Below are 19,468 nucleotides of genomic sequence, written 5' to 3'. Positions count from 1 at the left end.
ATTTTCTCTTCTTACAATTGTATGACTGGAACACACCATAACTACAGTGAACCATGATGGTGGTGGCAGCATAATGTTTTGAGGCTGGGTTTTTTTTCAGATGGAACTGGGGCTTTGGACAATGTTGATGGGATTATTGACAGTTCGAATTACCAGTCAGTGTTGGCACAAAACCTTCAGGCTTCTGCTAGAAAGCAAAAAAAAAAAAAAAAAGGAAAAGTGTCAGGAACAGCCTACTACAACATCTGTAATCTATTTGGGATTTATCAGAGGCTCTTGAAATTGCTGATGTGTGCTGACTCCCATATAACATGAATTTGAATATGATGAGTTCATTCTGCACAGCCACGGCCCTGTTGTAAGGGGGTGTGCACACTTGTGCAACCACGGTATTTCAGTTGTTTATTTTTACTTCCGTCTTGAAAATATATTTTTTAATTATGTTGTACAGGTTATAGATCACATTAATTATTTTTCTTGGTCTCATTTTTTTTATTATGTTGTACAGGTTATAGATCACATTAATTATGATAATTTTTTATATAATAAAATTGCATTTGAAAAGGGTTGTGTTGACTTTATATCCATTTGTGACTTTCTCCATGTCTTTTGTGGTTGTGTGTGGCTATTGGCTACATTATAAAAATACATTTCCATCTAGTCCCCCTTTCAAGAGTGTGAGAATTGAAGTGAGCTGCCACTTCTTTTTGCACACCTTTGATTTATTTTCCAATAAACGTCTTTCAAATGTAGGCCATATGAATTATTGTTTTCATGCATTTAATAGAAACAAAAGATATTCTTTAAAAAGGCAGATGGAGCAAAGTTAACAAAACACCAAATTTGAGTCACTACCTTTGGTTTGAGTATGAGAAGAAATTCTATTAATAAATTAAGCATGACTTCTGGCAAAGATCCTATGCTTAATTCTTCTGAAATGTCAAATAGAGCAAACAAACACCTGTATAAACATACAAATGAGCCACAGGCATGAACTGTGACCTTCCAACGCCCCCTCAACCCCATCCAAAAGACGCACAGAGACACACAATAACCAGGAAGGGGTGAGCAGCTTTCTTCACATCCACACTCCAACGTTCCCTGGATGAGGTCCCCAGGGTAGATTTACAACCAGAAACGGGTCGCTTGCAAACAAGGGGAGCTGCTGATCACAGTGATAGATGAGGGGGGCTGATTTGTAGACTGTTTAAAGCATAAATCCAAGCATCCAGTTTGGTGTTGAGTGTTTCTTCCGTTGTTCACACTTTTAAGGATCTGACCACAGTTTCAGCATCGCTGTGTGATATAATCTGAGGGCAGAGGTGGTAAAAGTAAGCGTAATCTATACTTTACTAAACTAGACTACAAGTACAGAAATAAGACTAATTTAAGTGCTCAACATAAGTGAAATTTAAAAAGTATAGACTTTGAAATGTATTTAACTACAAAAGTAAAAAGTAGAAATGTTTCTTTTACTGTCAATTAAATACATTTATTTTTCGTTACATACCCAATTTTATACATAATTTGTTCTGCCTCAAAAACTCTCCCCAAGCTCTCAATCAAGATTTGAACCAAGGTTGACTTTACCTCTGTTAGAGGTTTAAGAACAAGTCACTTGAGTGTGTCTCTTCTCACATACATACAGTGCAACTATATGTTTGTGAGAAAAGCTGGGCGTGTATCGTTAATAGAATGTGGCAAACAAAAATGTGTATGCAGTGTTGTGTCAGCGTGCAGCCAGTAATTTCTATCAACTCTCTCCATTTACATCTTTTTGATGTCATGTCATCATCCACACAGGTGGATAAAAGTAAAAATAGCAAAGTAAGGAGAAGAACGTTTTCAAATGTAACGGGTAAAAGTAAAAATCATCAGAAAAATAAACACTCAAGTAAAGTACAGATAATCTGACCGAACAATCATCAGTAACAAAGTACTTGTATTTTGTTACTTCCCACCACTGTCCAAGTACATCAAGTACATAATTGAATCAAATCAGTAATAAAAGGCTAATAAATTACAGTAGGATTTGGTGTGAGAAGGGTGAAGAAATAAAGACGGTAGCTCTTGTGCGAAAGAAGAAGTGTATTGTGGTCAGCAGCGTCCAGTAAATCATATTCACTGTGTTCACACTTCGCTCCTATCTGCGAGTTGCACTCGGGCCACCTTAAAGGTTGTGGGGGAACAGCGGTGGGCTATGAAATTGTAATAATTATTCCCAACAGTCTATTGTCTTAACTCCAGTCTTTTTTCTTAGCTGCAGTTTTTTTTTGTCCATTCATATTTAAACCTCTATTTGTTGCCATATGTATCTAATCTGCCCCGTGCCTTAAGAAGCAGTTGTGCTGGCCCATGTAAATTAAACTATATTAGCAATGGGATTGTTTTTTTTTTTTTTTTTTAACCGATCTGATTTGAAATTCACCTTACAGGGCCAGCTATCTGGCCCACTGTGATGTCAGCATTTTTCCATCCTCTGATTGGTTGGTCAGAGCAAAACTGTTCGATGAGCAAAACACATCTCTAGCAATCTGCACACATTCATACGTAGATTTAATAATCGCCATCTCTGGTCAGTATGATGTATTTTTTTTATTATTATTATTTTTTTGTCATGTTATCAGCTAAATATTGATTATGAAGCATGTTTTAATGTAGTATTAATGGTTTTAAAATGTTTGCATGATAGTGGTGGTATTAAGAGATGGATTAAGTCAGTTAAGTCCCAACAGAAGGCCCGGGTAGGCCTTCTTTAGGGACACTCACAGGGGCCGCTTGCGGTCAGGAAAAGGACTCAAATCAGAATGGAGTGTCATGCAGAGATGGTTTACATGAGTAGGGGGCGTTGGGTGTGTGGGGGGATGTCACTCTGCGGTTAGGCTGCAGGAGTCAAAGGAACCTGTGAGGGGATGAGATAGCGATTTGTGGTTTTCATTGAGATGCAGGACAAACGGACTAAAAAAAAGACCCAGACCAGGCAAAGTCAGTTTGACAGTTCAGGCTTTTTGGGGCATACAGCCAGTATTAAAAATCAGTTGCATGTGACAATGAAGGCTCTTAGTAGACTATGAGACTGAGTAACCTTCTTTGTTACCTTAAAAACTGCTTATGTATAGAGTATTTATTGATACTTTTTTACATAGTTTTTGCTACTTGTTCACATTCATATCTACTTATACTCGTTATAAAATAGTTCAACAGCCAGTTGAAACGAGTGGTTATCACATCTGCCTCACAGTTCTGAGGTTCTGGGTTTGAATCTGGGCTCAGGCCTTCCAAAATCAAGCATGTTAGCTCCACTGAAGACTAAATTGTCCATAGGTGTGAATGGGAATGGTGCAGTATCAGTGCATTGTGAGTACGGGGCCACATGTTCTTAAGTGTGGGGCCTATCGCGCTCCCTCCAGCTTCATCAAACAACCTCAGTTCCCACACGGAACACAAATCCACACCACTTTGACCTTGGCTATATAGCCCAAATCTCTGATAGGATTTGAAACTGACAGATTTCCTAACAGATGTCATGTTGCAGTTACATATTTGTGCCCCCCCCCCCCCATAGTGGGCAGGCTAATTGAGAGCATGCAGGTAGGGGGCTTTAATGGTGTAAAACAATCAGGCTGAAGTCAGTGGTTGGTAAATTGAAGCAGAGCAACTGTAAAGTTACACCTCAAGTCTCCACCAGCAGGCTGTTGTGCTGTGTTGTGTGTGTTGTGTGCCGGGCAGCTCTTTTAACAGGATCGGCTTACAAGCTACCTAACAACAAGGCCTCTCTCTATATGTCAACTTGTCCGGGTCATCCACAATACACAGATGCGCTCTTTTTTTGCTCTCTTTTAAAATATAAACTGACTGGCCACTACATTTATACCTACACAGTCAAATGGAAAGTACTTTCTAAAATGAAAGTTTCTAAAATGAAATGAAACTTTTGAATGCAGGCATTACAGTCTATATATACTGAACATACACTTGTATATTTGTTTAAGATATAAGGACATTTCTACACTATAATATTCAAGAAATGTACTTTATTTAAATAAAGCTAAGTTATCGACACAACAAAATGTGCACTTGATTTGAATAATTTATTGACATAAAAACTATCCATCCATCCACCCCCGTCCTCAGAACTGTGAGGCAGATTTGCTAGCCAGTCGTCCACCGTGCCGCCGACATAAAAACTAGATTTAACTAATTCATTGACTTGCAAAAACTAGATTTGAATAATTTATTGAAGTCACACTTTTTTGAGGCAAAGAGTTGGCATTTTTTCAGTCAATTCATGAATGAATGTGGTTGAATGTTTGGTGGTGGTCTGAGGGGCCGTAGGCGCAGAATGGCAGCCATGCTGCCATCAGATTGCCCCAGGGCAGCTGTGGTTACACATGTAGCTGGCCACCACTGGAGTGTGACTGAAATGAAGGTGTGCAATTGTAAAGCGTCTTTCAGTTCCGTGAAAAGCGCTATTTAAGTCAAATGCATTATTATTATTATTAAATTATTTGGACTTTGGAGCGGTAGTGTATATACTATAAATACATAAATAAGGTAAACTAAATACTGCAAACACTTATCGGTTTTGATACAGTTCTTAGAATCTCAGTGCGTACGTGCGTGTTTTGACTTGTAAGTGCATTTTACAACATGATAAATTGCAAAAAATGTTGTTTTTTTAATACAAAGCTCTCAGTGCACTAAAAAAAGTACTTAATATTCGGTTGCACAGAATTAAAATGTGGTAAACTGACATATTTTTCTCCTCTTTTATTTGAAAATAATCAAATAATGTTAGTGTTTAACTTATTTGGGCTAACAGTGTATATAGTGAACACTAGTGCTTTTCTGGTGTCGCGGTATATTTATTATTGTGGTTGAAGTTTGCAGTAATGTACAAATGCACTATATTTAATGTTATGTCTCTGAGTGTCAGTTGATCTTGATTTGGTAAGACTTACATGTACCTGTGGATGCATTCTAACTTTGAGGAGGAGGCTGGGGGTTTAACCACCTGCCACGCAACACCTGGCAAGCAGTGCGGTCTCTCTGCGCATGCGTAATAGTTCTAAAAAAAAAAAAAAAAAAAAAAACAGTCCCAACCCCAAGTCGCTCAAGAGCCAAGAAGCCTTCCAGTCAAGTGAGAGGCAGTGACAAGTACACAGAGAATTGATAGGCAACATGCCGAGGTCTTTCTTGGTGAAGAGTAAACGGGCCCACAGCTACCACCAGCCCCGATACCTGGATGACGTCTACATCGGCCTGGATGCGCTCCTGGCTCACATCAGCGCGGGTTGGTCATGCGTAATTACGCACGGAATTACGCACCATCTAGATCTCTTTTTCTCTCTCTTATAACTCAAATCAACAGATTTGACAAAATAATATCCGATGAAAACTTTATTATTATTATTTTTTTAAATCATGCTTCTGTTGCTAACTTTAGAGACAAAATTTCAAGTGGTGTCGAGGCTGGAGGCCGACACCACGGACAGGCTGCTCCCGGGGCGCCAGCTCCTGTCACCGGGTTCACTGCCGTCCAGCTCGCCGCTGAGCTACGGAGCGAGTGACCGAGCTTCGGACTCTGATTTGTGGCGTCCTCCGTCTCCATCCTCGCCAGGTCTCATGTTTTTTTTTTTAACTGTCTTAGCGGCCGTAAAGTACAATCAAAGCATAGTTGGTAAATGTGAAAACAACTTGGGGCAACCGTTAAAAGTTTACAGTTTACATTGTTTAAAAAGCCGCAAATAACACTTGTAATGTACTATTTGGAAGTCAAACTATATTCATTTTATGTTTTATTGCTATAATTAGCCAAACTAATTGTAATTAAAAAAAAATATATATTTGTTTAATTGTAATAATTCTTTTTTTATATATATTATGGCGTATATGACTGTCCCACCCAAAATCTCTAACTTGAAATTTATTGTAATGGTATTTTCTTTAATTTAACTCATTAGATTTATAGCCAAGCCATGTCAATAAACACAATCAAATAAAAAATAAGTATAATAACCAATGAAAGCTTTGGTGTGGGCAGCGTGGGTTCAGTTCCCACTCAGTGCCGGAAAACTAATGAGATTCTTAGATGCCACCATAAAATGACAATACATTTGGCCGATTATACAAAAATAAAAACATAACATAGAGATATTTGAACATCCAAATTCTACATTTGTTTTTACAGTTGTTTTCAATGTGTACAGCAAACTTAACAGTCGTAAGTTTGTAAAAGTGTATTTTGACATTCAAATAGTACATCACAATTGTTACTTGTATTTTTTTGGGGGAGGGAGGGAATGTAAACAGACAACTTTTAACATTTTGTACAACTTTATTTAGTTTGGCTATATGGGTTGGTCTAGAATTGGAAGAAAGTTTATGTAGCAACTTTTTTTTAAATTGATTTTTAAAAAGAAATATGAGTAACATGGTTGTGTTAGTTTGAGTGACACACTCCCGTACGGTACAAAACATTGGAAAAATATGAAAAATAGAAGCCGACTTATTGGTCAGTGCAATTAGCTTGATGAAGTAATTTCTACTGAGTCATTTAGCTCACTTTTTTTTCTCTTCTAGATTGCTAAAAGGTTTAGTAATTGTGTTGCGTTGCATGTACTGTATGTTCAGAGACAACTTTAGACCATAATTATTATTACTATTCTAAATATCCTGTATCTGTGATAAAACAAAATTGTAAAAATTACAAGGAAGACATTAACAAACTTATGAAAACTTATTTTATCTGTAGTATTTAAAAGACTATTTAGTCTGAAACACTTTTTGAATCAATTGAGCTTACTTTGTTGCATTTCATTTCCCGAATGTGCCAAGAACAACATTGTATACAGTGGTGCGAGATACGAGCTAATGCGTTAATGCCTTGCCGCGACACGGTGTTCTGTCGTCACACAATGAATCGGTTCGTTGACAGTGCGTTGTGCCCTGCTAAACGTGATGTGAAAAGACTTACGGACGCACGCACACACTGTGTGTGTTTTGTCCTCGAACCCAGGTTAGGAATGACTGCATTAATTCATTAAGCCTCCCGGAAAACAACAACAACAAATTCGGTAATGTTTTTTCATAAGGAAAATATCACTCCATCTTGCTTTATACAAACATATAGCGATAACATAATTAAATAGAATGTAAAGAAATGAAACACTTTGTGCAACGTGATTCATTCGTTGTGGCTTACTCGGCCACCGAGGGGCAGTATAATACAGTCATGAAGACACAAATGAAGAAGACTTTCGCAACTCCTGACTACAACTGTAAGTGACTCAGTAAACTGTAATAATATTCGTCATTTTTGCAGAAGGTAAAAATATATATATGCCAATGAGTGTTGTTATATTGTCTGTCTACGTGTCTGCGACATTTTGTGGTCAAATATTCATTGCTTAAATTGCTTAAATATGGTGGCAGCGAAAGATCACAACAATCGCACGATACATTAAAACTACATTAAGGTGCAACAGAAGCGACCGCGGGACTCCCTCTGACTGAATTATTCATAACTCACTGCCAGGACCAAGTGACTAAGTTTTATTGAACGAAGTTGGAAAATTGATGAGTTATGACAATCCGAAAGTGCTTACTTTTCAAAATAGCTTACTTTCACTTACTTTCCCAACTTCGTTCATTGAAACTTGTGCAACTTCCCACCTCAGTCACTTTTTTTCCTCAACTTTATCAAACAAAGTTATTACAAGGATACATATCGTTTACGGTTTTGAAATGTGCTTCTTTAGCTTTTGGTGATATAGCTAGAGTAAGGTATTTAGTTCTATTCCCAACTTTAATTTCATTAGGATCATTTTTTAAAATAGATTTTTGCTTATTAGCGATAAAAGGAAGCCCATTGGTCCATCGGCAATATGAGTCCCGGTAATCCGGAAGAATTATACAGTCGGAAGGAATCCCGGCGCTCACTTCCGTTGTACCTAAATGTCACTGTGTTGTGCTTTTAATGCGTTTGCAATTGTTGTGACCTGTCTCAGCCACCGGAGTTATAACACCGCCACTCAGATGCTATTCATTATCCTGTCTATGGCGTTTAACATAATGTGGTAGCATTAAGCTAGTGGACTTTAAAAGCAAAGTTACATGGTTGTTTTAAATACACAACGTGTAATACTGTTTGTTTCATTTTTAGTTTGACACTAAACTTCACTGTCACCGTACAGTCCTCGTACCTTCAATTTGTGCTCGTAAGTCAAAGCAAAATAGTCATCCCAACAATGGCTCGTATCTTGAAGAACTCGTAAGTTGGGTCACTCGTATTTCAAGAGACCACTCAACTCAAATTTGACCTCATTCCAGATTTAGAGGAATGCTCCACACCCACAGTGGAGGACGGCCGCCACTTCAACATGTCCGTCTTCCCCGCTTACTCCTGGTCCTCCTACCCCGCTTCAGACCTGAGGCACACGATACCAGCTCCGTACCACCGACGCCTGCACCAGCTGGACCTGGAGCAGGGCCACGCGGAACCTCGGACCAAAGGGTGCTACCAGGACTGCTCAGCTCCGATCCAAATCCAACAGATTTGCGGGATGAGGAACGCTGACATGTTTGGGGACCTAAAACAGAAGCAATGTCGGTCTGAAATCCTCAAGAGTGAAGATGAGTTCATGTGCTTCAACCAGCTCGATCCTGACGGCTCCTACAAGTGCATCAAGTGTTATAAGGTAATGTCACCTCTACAGGTTCAACAATTAATCAATTAATTGATAACTAATTGACTGTCAAATGAATCAACAACGACAGTATTTAGGTAATTGACTATTTAGAAACCTCGTTTAACTTAAATTTGTCCAAATCATTGGAATTTCAGCCTCTCAAGAGTAAATATTCTCAGATAGTCCTTCATGAAAGCAGACTGATTATCTTTGTGTTTAATCAAAATAAGACATTTGCAAACATCTGTTTTTACTTTGGAAAACAATGATACATTCTTACGGACCAAACCAGTAACTGAATCATCAGTTTATGTGATTTCCTTCTCCACTGTCAATTTGAAATAATGTTCTGTTTTTTATTAAAGGGATGGAAGTGATTTTTTTTATCCAATTCATTGATTAATTGAAAACATAATTGACAGATTAATTAATCAAATAATCAATAGTTCCAGCCCTGGTCACCTTAGCTGCCATAACAGATGGATAGATAAATTGATATTAGGGGTTGAACTGACTTCTTGACTACATTTTTTCATCATCACCCATTTTCAAGTAAAAAAAAATTAAATCATTTTTATTCACGGATGGTGAAAAAAGTAACAAGCATATTTTGACTAAGTAAGGAGTAGAAAGTACAGTTATCTTTTTTTTCAAATGTAGGGCGTAAAAGTAAAAAGTCATCAGAAAATTGTAAAGTACAGATACCTGAAAATTCTACTTAATTAACAAAGTATTTTTACTTTGTTACTTCTTACCACAGTCAGAGAGCTATTCCGGATGTTTAATATTATAATTTGTAGAGGTACTAATCTCATATTTTGTCATATAGCTGAATAATGTAACCAAAGTATGCCAAAGTAACCACTGTTAATAATGTTAAATGAATACCTCTCTGGCATGTTATTGTAAAGGCAAAGTTATTTTTGTCATCAGATTGTGCAATTGCACCTATTTTTTAATATTTCCACATTGATGACAATTGATGGCAACAATTCAGTTCTTCCAATGAGACTAGTCTGAATGTCCATCTTTTGTCCCCAAAGGTGTTCTCCACGCCCCACGGCCTGGAGGTCCACGTAAGGCGGTCGCACAGTGGGACGCGTCCGTTCGAGTGTGGGATTTGCGGCAAAACCTTCGGCCACGCGGTCAGCCTGGACCAACACAGGGCGGTCCACTCGCAGGTATGTAGGCCAAGTTGAAATAATAAATGAAATATTCATTCTCCTTTTTAAATTGTGTCATTTTTAATTCATGAATTTATGATTAAATAAACAATTATTTTATAAAATAGATTGTTGTCACAATGCCAGATTTCAGACTTTGATAATATACCTGCATAATGTACCTTTATACCAACTGAAATGATACCATGAGCATAAAGCTAGCGGGCCTTCGTTTGACAAAATTATGTGGTTTTGTTTGACATTTTGGTGCTTAAATATACTGCACAATGTTTAATTCCCTTAATTTTAGGTGACATTCATACAGTAAAAATCAAGTGGGTGTTGTATTATATGTGGATTAGACTTTTGTCTCCCATAGCTGTTTGGTGCCGTCCCTTCGTGCTTGCCGTAGTTATTGGGAGGGGTCCCGGAGGCTGAATGAAGTACACTACAGTCTACCACATCACGCTCATCTGACTTTATTTTTTTCCACATAAAAAGAATAGAAATAAACAGCTTCAAGCAAACACACCTAGCCTATTTATTGCTGAACTGCGCAGAAGTACTGGCCCTAAAAATATGTGGTATCATTTCATTTTTGACAGGGTGGTATTGCGGTACTTTTCTAGTACCAGGATACTGTACAACTCAAAATTAATACAAAAATATCAAATGTAAATGTATTTTGTATAATCATTTGCAATCAATTAATACATCCATCCATCCATCCATCCATCCATTTTAAATTAATACATTCTTTAATAAATTAATTAGAAAATAAATGTAATATATAGATACAATATTTTACTATTTTCTATTTTGATTATTTATAATAAGTTAACAATCCATCCATCCATTCTCTGAGCCGCTTCTCCTCACAAGGGTCGCGGGTGCGCTGGAGCCTATCCCAGCTATCATCGGGCAGGAGGCGGGGTACGCCCTGAACTGGTTGCCAGCCAATTGCAGGGCACATACAAACAAACAACCGTCCGCACACACATTCACACCTACGGGCAATTTAGAGTCTTCAATTAACCTGCCATGCATGTTTTTGGGATGTGGGAGGAAACCGGAGTGCCCGGAGAAAACCCACACAGGCACGGGGAGAACATGCAAACTCCACACAGGCGGGGCCGGGGATTGAACCCCCGTCCTCAGAACTGTGAGGCAAATGTGCTAACCAGTCGACCACCGTGCCACCTATATAATGTTATTTTACTTAGAAATAATTTTCCAGCCCTGAATTAACCATTGTATCCACTTGTTACTCTTCATACAAAATAATAAATTGAACATACTGTACAAATACCGGAACACCACATTTTCACAAAGTACACTGACACAAGATAATCATTACTACAGTATACAGCCAACATATACAGTATATATATATATATATTAGTTTTTTTTAAGGTGTGCTGTGAATTTTTCTAATATATGTGCCTTGTTTCAACAAAGTTTGGAAAACACTCATATAGACATATATAAATACATATATATATATATATATATGTGTGTGTGTACAGGATAGAAGCTTCAGCTGCAAAATCTGTGGGAAAAGCTTCAAGCGCTCATCCACACTGTCCACGCACCTTCTAATCCACTCGGACACGCGGCCGTATCCGTGTCAGTACTGCGGGAAGAGGTTCCATCAGAAGTCGGACATGAAAAAGCACACGTTCATCCACACAGGTACGAAAGAACACTAAGCAAAGCCCTTTGAGCATTTATTCCAAACCTTGATATCCAGCTAAAGGACCATGCACGAGTATGCTTGTCCTCACTAGTTAAAAAAAATCACTAGTAGACCGACTATATTTTGCTTGTAACGTTTTTTTCCCTTCTGTATGATATTTCACCCCAGTACTTGGACAACTACTTTACTAATGTCACAAAACTGTGCACTAGTTGACAATGGCACGCTACTAGCACTACTAGTGAAACGGTAGCTGTTACTTACAGAATTTTATAATGCCACTAGTAGTACTAGTAGCATGCAGCTGTCAACTAGTGCACAGTTTTGCCTCACTAGTAAAAAGTAGTTGTCATAATAGTAAAGAAAGTATGGGGGGGAAATATTACTCATTCTACTAGTGTACCCTAGTTATTCTCCTAGTGCACTGAATTGTGTTACTAGTTAAGAAAAAAAGCATACTAGTATGTGGACCAGAAGATGGGTATCAAAGATGTCGAAGAAATGCTCAAACGGCTTCAAGGGTTGCCGTTTGAGCCTTTATTCGACATGCTTGATAGGCCCTAGTTGGCAACTTTGTGCTACCAGTTCTACGAGCGACATTAAAAACATTCTACTAGTTAGCATCTCGTGCTTCACTACTAGTACAAGTAGTACAGCTTAAGGTTAATGTCCTGGTACGCTCTGTCCTCACCAGAAAGACAATTCAGAATGCTAATAGAACGACTAGGGAGGACTCATAGGACATCTCACTGGCAAAAAATTTTCCCCTGGACTAGTGCCACTTTTGGCCTACTAAACCTCACTAGTATAATATTGCGCTGCACTAGTAACACTATTCAAACCAACTAGTAGGCATGTGTTGCACACTAGTAGCCTCCCAGACCCAACTAATGGCACCAAAAAGCCCACTAGTTGTTTTGTCTTATTAGTAATGTGTACTTGCTCTACTAGTATGCCAAAGTTGTCCTACTAGGGTGCAGAAATGCCATACAGTAGTGGAAAAAAACCATAAGTAAGACAATCTTTCTACTTGTGCACCTTTTTCATTCTACTAGTGCATTGAATTGTTTTACTAGTGAAGGCAAAGAGCATCCTAGTACATGGACCTTAACGTGAACATCAAGGATGTGGACTAAATGGTCAAACGGCCTGCTTAAGAGCCATCTCAACAAACCGACGTGTGATTGCCACGCGTCCTTTTGCGCACAGGCGAGAAACCGCACAAGTGCCAAGTGTGCGGCAAGGCCTTCAGCCAGAGCTCCAACCTGATCACGCACAGCAGGAAACACACAGGATTCAAGCCGTTCGCCTGCGATCTATGCGGGAAAGGCTTCCAGAGGAAAGTGGACCTGAGGAGGCACAAGGAGACCCAGCACGGACTCAAATAATCGCTTCCATTTTGAGCCTGAATTGCACTTTTTCCCCCCATGTTGTTATTGCTAGACGCATGCATAGATACACGATTGTGTTTTTGACTATTTATTTTTATTTAGCCTGGCAAGTCTGCACCTGGGGTTGTAACTACTATTATTACCATGAACATGTATTTATTATTCCTAATTATACTTTTTTCCCCTCAATAAATGTTAAAAAAAAATCACAGCTCAAGAATGATAATTTATGGATTGTGTTTATTCCCCATTTAGATTTGAATGCATTTTGTTTTTCTAACCCTTTATTGAGCAAGCACATAAAACATTTTCTTGTCAAACAGTTCCACACGGTTGCTTTACACATCCATAGCTGACAATGGGGCACTCTAAAGCAGCCACCCCAGTAGACTTTTCAAAGATGCATTTTTGACACAGCTAGCTAACTGCACATCGCAACTGTGCCTGAACACCTTCGATGCAAACAAAGTTGCGCATGTTAATGTATAGGGGGTGTCACGCTTGATGCCAAAGTGCGTCACAAGGCACCATTTTCGCCCTGCCCAAAAAATACGGAAAACTGAAATGGTGAAAAACAGTGTCATGCTATATTTTCCACAATTGAGTACTACAAGTCTTTGCATTTTTTCAGCAATTATCTTCAAACATTTGTAATGTATTTAGAAACAAATCTCTAAATTCACTTTACGGGGTCTTTAAGACTGTTCAAAATGGGACATCAGATGATATATAGGGCAGTGGCAAAATATCTACATCTATATATATATATATATACTGTGTGTATACACACACATATATAGGTTTTCACTTGCTTACTAATTTTAATCCTCAAATGGAGATTTTAAGAAAATTATTGAATTGCATTATAATGGTATAAGTGGAATAAGACGCCAGTGGGCTCTTGGAAAAGTAATTTCAGCCCTCTGTATTTTTCACATATATTGGGGACTGACAATAAATGCTACCGTACCATATCAACATACTCCAGTTGTTACTTTCGCTGTCTTGATAAAATTGTGGAAAAACGAAAGCGTCATGAAACTTAAGAGGGAAAAAAAACATTTGGGGTTGAAATTTTGAATACTGGGTCTTAGTCTTACAATTACTACAAAGAGCTACATTACAAGGAAATATTAACATTTTATTTCCTTTGCAAATGACACTATAATGACAAAGAGAAAGAGAAAAAAATAACCTGTATCTGGTTAAGTGATTGCTTGCATTAAAAAAAAAAAAAAGTATCGCTTTGCGAGCTATCAATCAGGTCTCCAATCTATCGACATTGTAATATTACTTCCCAAACAGAAAGAAAAAAAACGTTTTGTTGTGACTGCCATCTGGTCAATATCAAATACCATACCCATAGAACAAATGTCATTAAGGTGCCATAAAGCAGCCTGTGAAGGAAGTCTGCTGGACTAGCGTCACTTTTATGACCAATGTCAAATATCTTCCTAGTGCAGCAATAAGCTGTGTGTCCACATCACTCTGTTTTTACTGGGTGTGATTTGTTTGGATACACGCATAATTCTGAGCCGTAAGAGTTCCGAGGAACTGATTTGCACACAGCTCACCCTTGGTTTTGCAGCTAAAGCTGCTCAATATATATCTAGTAACATGACAAAAACATGGAAAAATTCAACAGTATACATCATACTCACCAGAGAAGCCAATTATTAAATGCATTAATTTTTGCAGATCACTACAGATGTGTTTTGCTTGTCGAACTTGGCCAAAAACAACTTTTGCTCTGACCAACCAGAGGATGGAAAAATGCTGATGTCATTGAGGGCTCTGTGAGTACGAATTTGCAATTTGATTGTTTAATGAAACAGCTCCATCGCTAATACAGTTTATATGCTGTACCAGCACTGCTGATTCTAAAGGCCCTGGGCAGATTAGATTGACATGGCAAAGGCTAAAGTCTGATAGGACCAAAAAATGTTATGGACATACATGAAACAAAAAAAACAAGAACTCTTAAATTAACAAACAGAAAATACTTTTATTTGGTTCAATTACAGCCATGTCCATTCCCTGAAGTGTATGTCAGTGTGGTGGGGTTTTAAATGGCTGGAGAAGGTTCAACAGGTCTTGCTGCTGTAGGCCCAGCTCTTCCATGAGGGTGTTTACGTATGAAACTGATGAAGGCGTCTTCAAGGCTTCGCCAACCACTGGAGACACACTGGACAACCTGCAAGAAAAGTGACGCTGACACCATTTTCAGGATGTGAAAGGCAGTTATGAGGCAGAATTTAATAAAAACTCACTGCTTGGTCAACACTCAAGCCAGATCATAGAGTCATACAAAAATTAATTAAAATAATGTAAAATGTAAACTAGACATAAATACAGTGGTATCTTGACAGCATTGCTTTTTAAATAGAAAAAAATATTACTCAAAATGTAACAAAATTGTTTGTACCATTGTGTGTGTTTACCCGATTTTGTCTCAGCTCTTGTGAATCTTACAAGAAACAACTCTCAGTACAATGCAGTACTGTTACAATGACAATCGAAACCAAGCATTATTTCCCCCCCTTTTGTATTGAATCTCAATGTACCCAACATGACTAATTAGAAGGATGACCATGATTCCATGTGGTGCATCTCTAATAAGACACTTGCACCTTTCCTCCTGCCTCTGTCCTCCATCTCTACCGGTGTGGAGTTTGGTTTATCTGCAGTTCTCCTCAGGTTCCACTGTTGCAAAGGGGGACATCCATTATTCAGGTGGCTTGAACAATAGAGGCCAGATGAGCTTCGCAGCTGCTGGGTAGCAGATAGATAATCACACCATGCCAAATTATTCATGGCGGAGAAATAGAAGCCTAGATTTGAATGGGAACTGATGAAATCATGAGGTACCACTGGCATTGGTTTATATGTAAGGGTGTTATGTAAAAATGAAAGAAAAGTCACCAATCAATCCAATTTGAGATTCACCCATTGGATAATGACCAATTATTACAGTGATACATTCCAGGCACACCAGAAGCCTTGCAGGACAATTGGGGGCCATTGTAGGGCATAAAACAAAATGTGTTTTATCAGAGAATGCATGATTTTTACCAGCAGCCAAGAGAATGAGATGAGGCTTCTTAAATGTTCATTATGTTATACATTGGGAGTGAGCCACGCAGCCAATAGAAAAACAAGGAATTGACGTCCCCCTAAAAAGGTTGATAACTGCCTGAAGATGCCACAAGATAGCAGCAAAGCACTACTTTTGTTTAAATGAAGCTCCTTAACTCACTTTACACAGTACCGTGGCACATAGATGCCACAAGATGGCCCAAAGGAATACTTTTATTGCTTTGGCCTGAGCACAAAAACAACAAATAGTTTTACAGTTTTTCAGCAAATAATGAGGATATGTTTAAAAACAAAAGCCGCAAATATGAGTATATTCACTGTACACATTAACATAACTGCATTGTATTCAATATTTGTTATTTTACAATGCAGCATTTATATGAATATAAAAACTTGTTTCTAAGACAGACAAATAGTTATGTTCTGAAAAAAAAAACTGAAATATAACAGGGCCGTGGTAGGTGAATCACAATATAAAGCAGTGGGGGTACACTCCAATTTTCAGTCTTACGATTAATAAATGAGGCGACAGCATCACAACAGTTTTTGGAGATATAAGCCACTGACTGGCCAATTTTTCTGTCTTGAGTTTTGAGTAAAAAAATCTGAGTTATGAGCACTCGACGGCGGTAACAAACTTCACAACTCGCAGCAGTTTGCCAGGCAGTGTACAATTCTTCAAAAAAAGAGGCCAAGTACTTGCTTCAAGCTGTTTCATGCCACAAAGAGAACATGTGTACTGAAGGAATCACCACATAATCTGACTGATGAAAGTCCGCTAGCGTAATACTAACACAGTGCCATGGACAAGCTAAGAAAACTAGCATCAGTGTTGGGGTCTTATAACCCTTGAAGAGAGGGATATTTGAACACAAACTTTGCAGGAACACATGGAGACAGACAATATAAAAATACTCAAAGGCATATATTCTTGAGCCTCTATGAAAAACGACTAATATGACTGCAGCTCACTGAGCAGTTGTGACCATCTTCTCTGTGTATAAACGGATGCATGTTTTATACTGCCCCCCTAGTGGCCAAGGTGCATACACCAGAAGAAAAGAAATGCATGAAATTGTGACATCAACTTTTTAATTCTTTACCTTCTCTTTAATTGTTTATGCTTTGTTTTTATAAAGAAACATACTCTGCAGTGCTATTTTTCTTCTTCATTAACAAAACATGTATTGCATTTGCATCCATTTCAATAAGCAAAAATGAAATGAGATACATTACGAGTTATGAGTGAGGTCATGGAACAAATTAAACTCTTAAGTCCAGGCACCACTGTCTTTCGCCATTGGATAGTTCACAGATCAACATTATTTTGTTTGCAAAATGTTTGTCAAATATTAAAATAACGATGTTGTTTTGTAGGTCAGCTAGGATGTTGACGTAACTTACTTGGGTCTCATAAATCAGAGCCAGTTGAAATCAGGTGAACCTTTTCCCAAGTGCCAGTTTAACGTGCATGTGTGTGCGCGCGCGTGTGTGTTTAACTTAAGAGGTGAACAGGGCTGCTTGTGTGCTTTCCGTCCTCCATCACGGATCTGGAACGGGACAATCTGGGTGAGATAAGGCCAGATAAAACTCGTGTGTGTACTCAGATGGGAGGAGCTGTCCGTGAACTGCCGTCGCCACGAGTGCATGCACCCTCGCACGCCATATGGCGCCGACGCGACAATATCCCATGCGCCGCAATGCCATGGCACAATGCAGGAGATACATGACTTGCCTGCTTTTGTATGAAAAGCTGCATCATACGAATGATTAAAATGCATACGATGGATAAATATCCAGAGACCACTTACAGGGGAGACATTTTTCAAAGGGCCGCCTCTTAACCCAAAATGTAACGAAACTTCACTAGTATGTGGACCCCTGAATGCCAAAGCAATTAAAAAGTTGCCTATTTTTGAGAAAATTAGTTCTGTTAGAAAAGATACAGTGGGGCAAAAAAGTATTTAGTCAGTCGCCAATTGTGCAAGTTCTCCCACTTAAAAAGATGAGAGAGGCCTGTAATTTTCATCATAGGTATACCTCACCTATGAGAGACAAAGTGAGAAAACAAAAAAAATCCAGAAAATCAAACTGTCTGATTTTTAAAGAATTTATTCACAAATTATGGTGGAAAATAATTATTTGGTCAGCTACAAACAAGCAAGATTTCTGGCTCTCACAGACCTGTAACTTTTTTCTTAGGAGGCTCCTCTGTCCTCCACTCGTTACCTGTATTAATGGCACCTGTTTGAACTCATCAGTATAAAAGACACCTGTCCACAACCTCAAACAGTCACACTCCAAACTCCACTATGCCCAAGACCAAAGAGCTGTCAAAGGACACCAGAAACTAAATTGTAGACCTGCACCAGGCTGGGAAGACTGAATCTGCAATAGGTGAGCAGCTTGGTGTGAAGAAATCAACTGTGGGAGCAATTATTAGAAAATGGAAGACACATAAGACCAATGATAATCTCCCTTGATCTGGGGCTCCACGCAAGATCTCACCCCGTGGGGTCAAAATGATCACAAGAACGGTGACCAAAAATCCCAGAACCACATGGGGGGACCTAGTGAATGACCTGCAGAGAGCTGGGACCAAAGTAACAAAGGCTACCATCAGTAGAACACTACGCCGCCAGGGACTCAAATCCTGCAGTGCCAGACGTGCCCCTCTGCTTAAGCCAGTACATGTCCAGGCCCATCTGAAGTTTGCTAGTGAGCATTTGGATGATCCAGAAGAGGATTGGGAGAATGTCATATGGTAAGATGAAACCAAAATGGAACTTTTTGGTAAAAACTCAACTTGTCGTGTTTGGAGGAGAAAGAATGCTGAGTTGCATCCAAAGAACACCATACCTACTGTGAAGCATGCGGGTAGAAACATCATGCTTTGGGGCTGTTTTTCTGCAAAGGAACCAGGACGACTGATCCGTGTAAAGGAAAGAATGGATGAGACCACTAATCGTGAGATTTTTAGTGAAAACCTCCTATCAGCAAGGGCATTGAAGATGAAACGTGTCATGCCTTTCAGAATGACAATGATCCCAAACACACCGCCCGGGCAACAAAGGAGTGGCTTTATAAGAAGCATTTCAAGGTCCTGGAGAGCCCTAGCCAGTCTCCAGATTTCAACCCCATAGAAAATCTTTGAAGGGGGTTGAAAGTCTGTGTTGCCTAGTGTTAAATATATTGTAGAAGTTATCATTTATTTGCTTAGCTTGCATTAGTATTATGGACGATTTTGAGAAAGGAAGATGTCTCGCTTTCAAGATGACTCAGCAGGAATCATCCGATAGAAGGGCGCCTTGACCAAGGACGTGGCCGGTGTTGGTCTCATGTCTTCACCTTAGTGTGTTGTGTCTTGTAGCTTAGTATGTTATGTCTTGTAACTCAGAAACCTCCCTATTTCAAATAAATACAGGAGCGACG

General features: G+C 38.8%; 2 protein-coding genes across 4 annotated transcripts in view; one reads left to right on the top strand and one right to left on the bottom strand.

Annotated features, from left to right (window-relative positions):
* The first annotated feature begins 5,146 nt into the window (after positions 1 to 5,146).
* gfi1aa (growth factor independent 1A transcription repressor a) lies at positions 5,147 to 13,084 on the top strand. Of its 2 annotated transcripts, none has more exons than XM_061796741.1 (6): positions 5,147 to 5,293; positions 5,447 to 5,620; positions 8,332 to 8,699; positions 9,734 to 9,871; positions 11,380 to 11,545; positions 12,759 to 13,084. In XM_061796741.1, the coding sequence occupies exons 1-6, from the start codon at positions 5,182 to 5,184 to the stop codon at positions 12,935 to 12,937; spliced, it is 1,137 nt and encodes a 378-aa protein (XP_061652725.1). In that variant the 5' UTR covers positions 5,147 to 5,181; the 3' UTR covers positions 12,938 to 13,084. The 2 variants fall into 2 exon arrangements, with proteins under 2 accessions (XP_061652725.1, XP_061652726.1); XM_061796742.1 differs by having other exon boundaries at positions 12,605 to 12,892.
* Positions 13,085 to 14,925: 1,841 nt separating this feature from the next.
* Positions 14,926 to 19,468, bottom strand: part of rpap2 (RNA polymerase II associated protein 2) — an 18,297-nt gene continuing 13,754 nt past the window's right edge. The window contains exon 12 of one of the 2 annotated variants that reach the window (XM_061796737.1): positions 14,926 to 15,151. In XM_061796737.1, the coding sequence (XP_061652721.1) occupies positions 15,097 to 15,151 (55 nt within the window). In that variant the 3' untranslated portion in view covers positions 14,926 to 15,096. The remainder of the gene's footprint in view (positions 15,152 to 19,468) is intronic. The other variant, XM_061796736.1, reaches the window with a different exon arrangement.

This window comes from Phyllopteryx taeniolatus, chromosome 14, assembly GCF_024500385.1.
Source record: "Phyllopteryx taeniolatus isolate TA_2022b chromosome 14, UOR_Ptae_1.2, whole genome shotgun sequence".
Taxonomy (NCBI): Eukaryota; Metazoa; Chordata; class Actinopteri; order Syngnathiformes; family Syngnathidae; genus Phyllopteryx; species Phyllopteryx taeniolatus.
This window is presented reverse-complemented; position numbering and strand designations above follow the sequence as displayed.

What these genes read in the sequence shown, in the direction of transcription:
- gfi1aa (XM_061796741.1), top strand. Translation starts at nt 5,182, where the DNA reads ATGCCGAGGTCTTTCTTGGTGAAGAGTAAACGGGCCCACAGCTACCAC. An exon ending in CCTGGCTCACATCAGCGCGG is followed by an intron (nt 5,294 to 5,446) that starts GTTGGTCATGCG and finishes TGCTAACTTTAG; the next exon opens with AGACAAAATTTCAAGTGGTG. An exon ending in AGTGCATCAAGTGTTATAAG is followed by an intron (nt 8,700 to 9,733) that starts GTAATGTCACCT and finishes TTGTCCCCAAAG; the next exon opens with GTGTTCTCCACGCCCCACGG.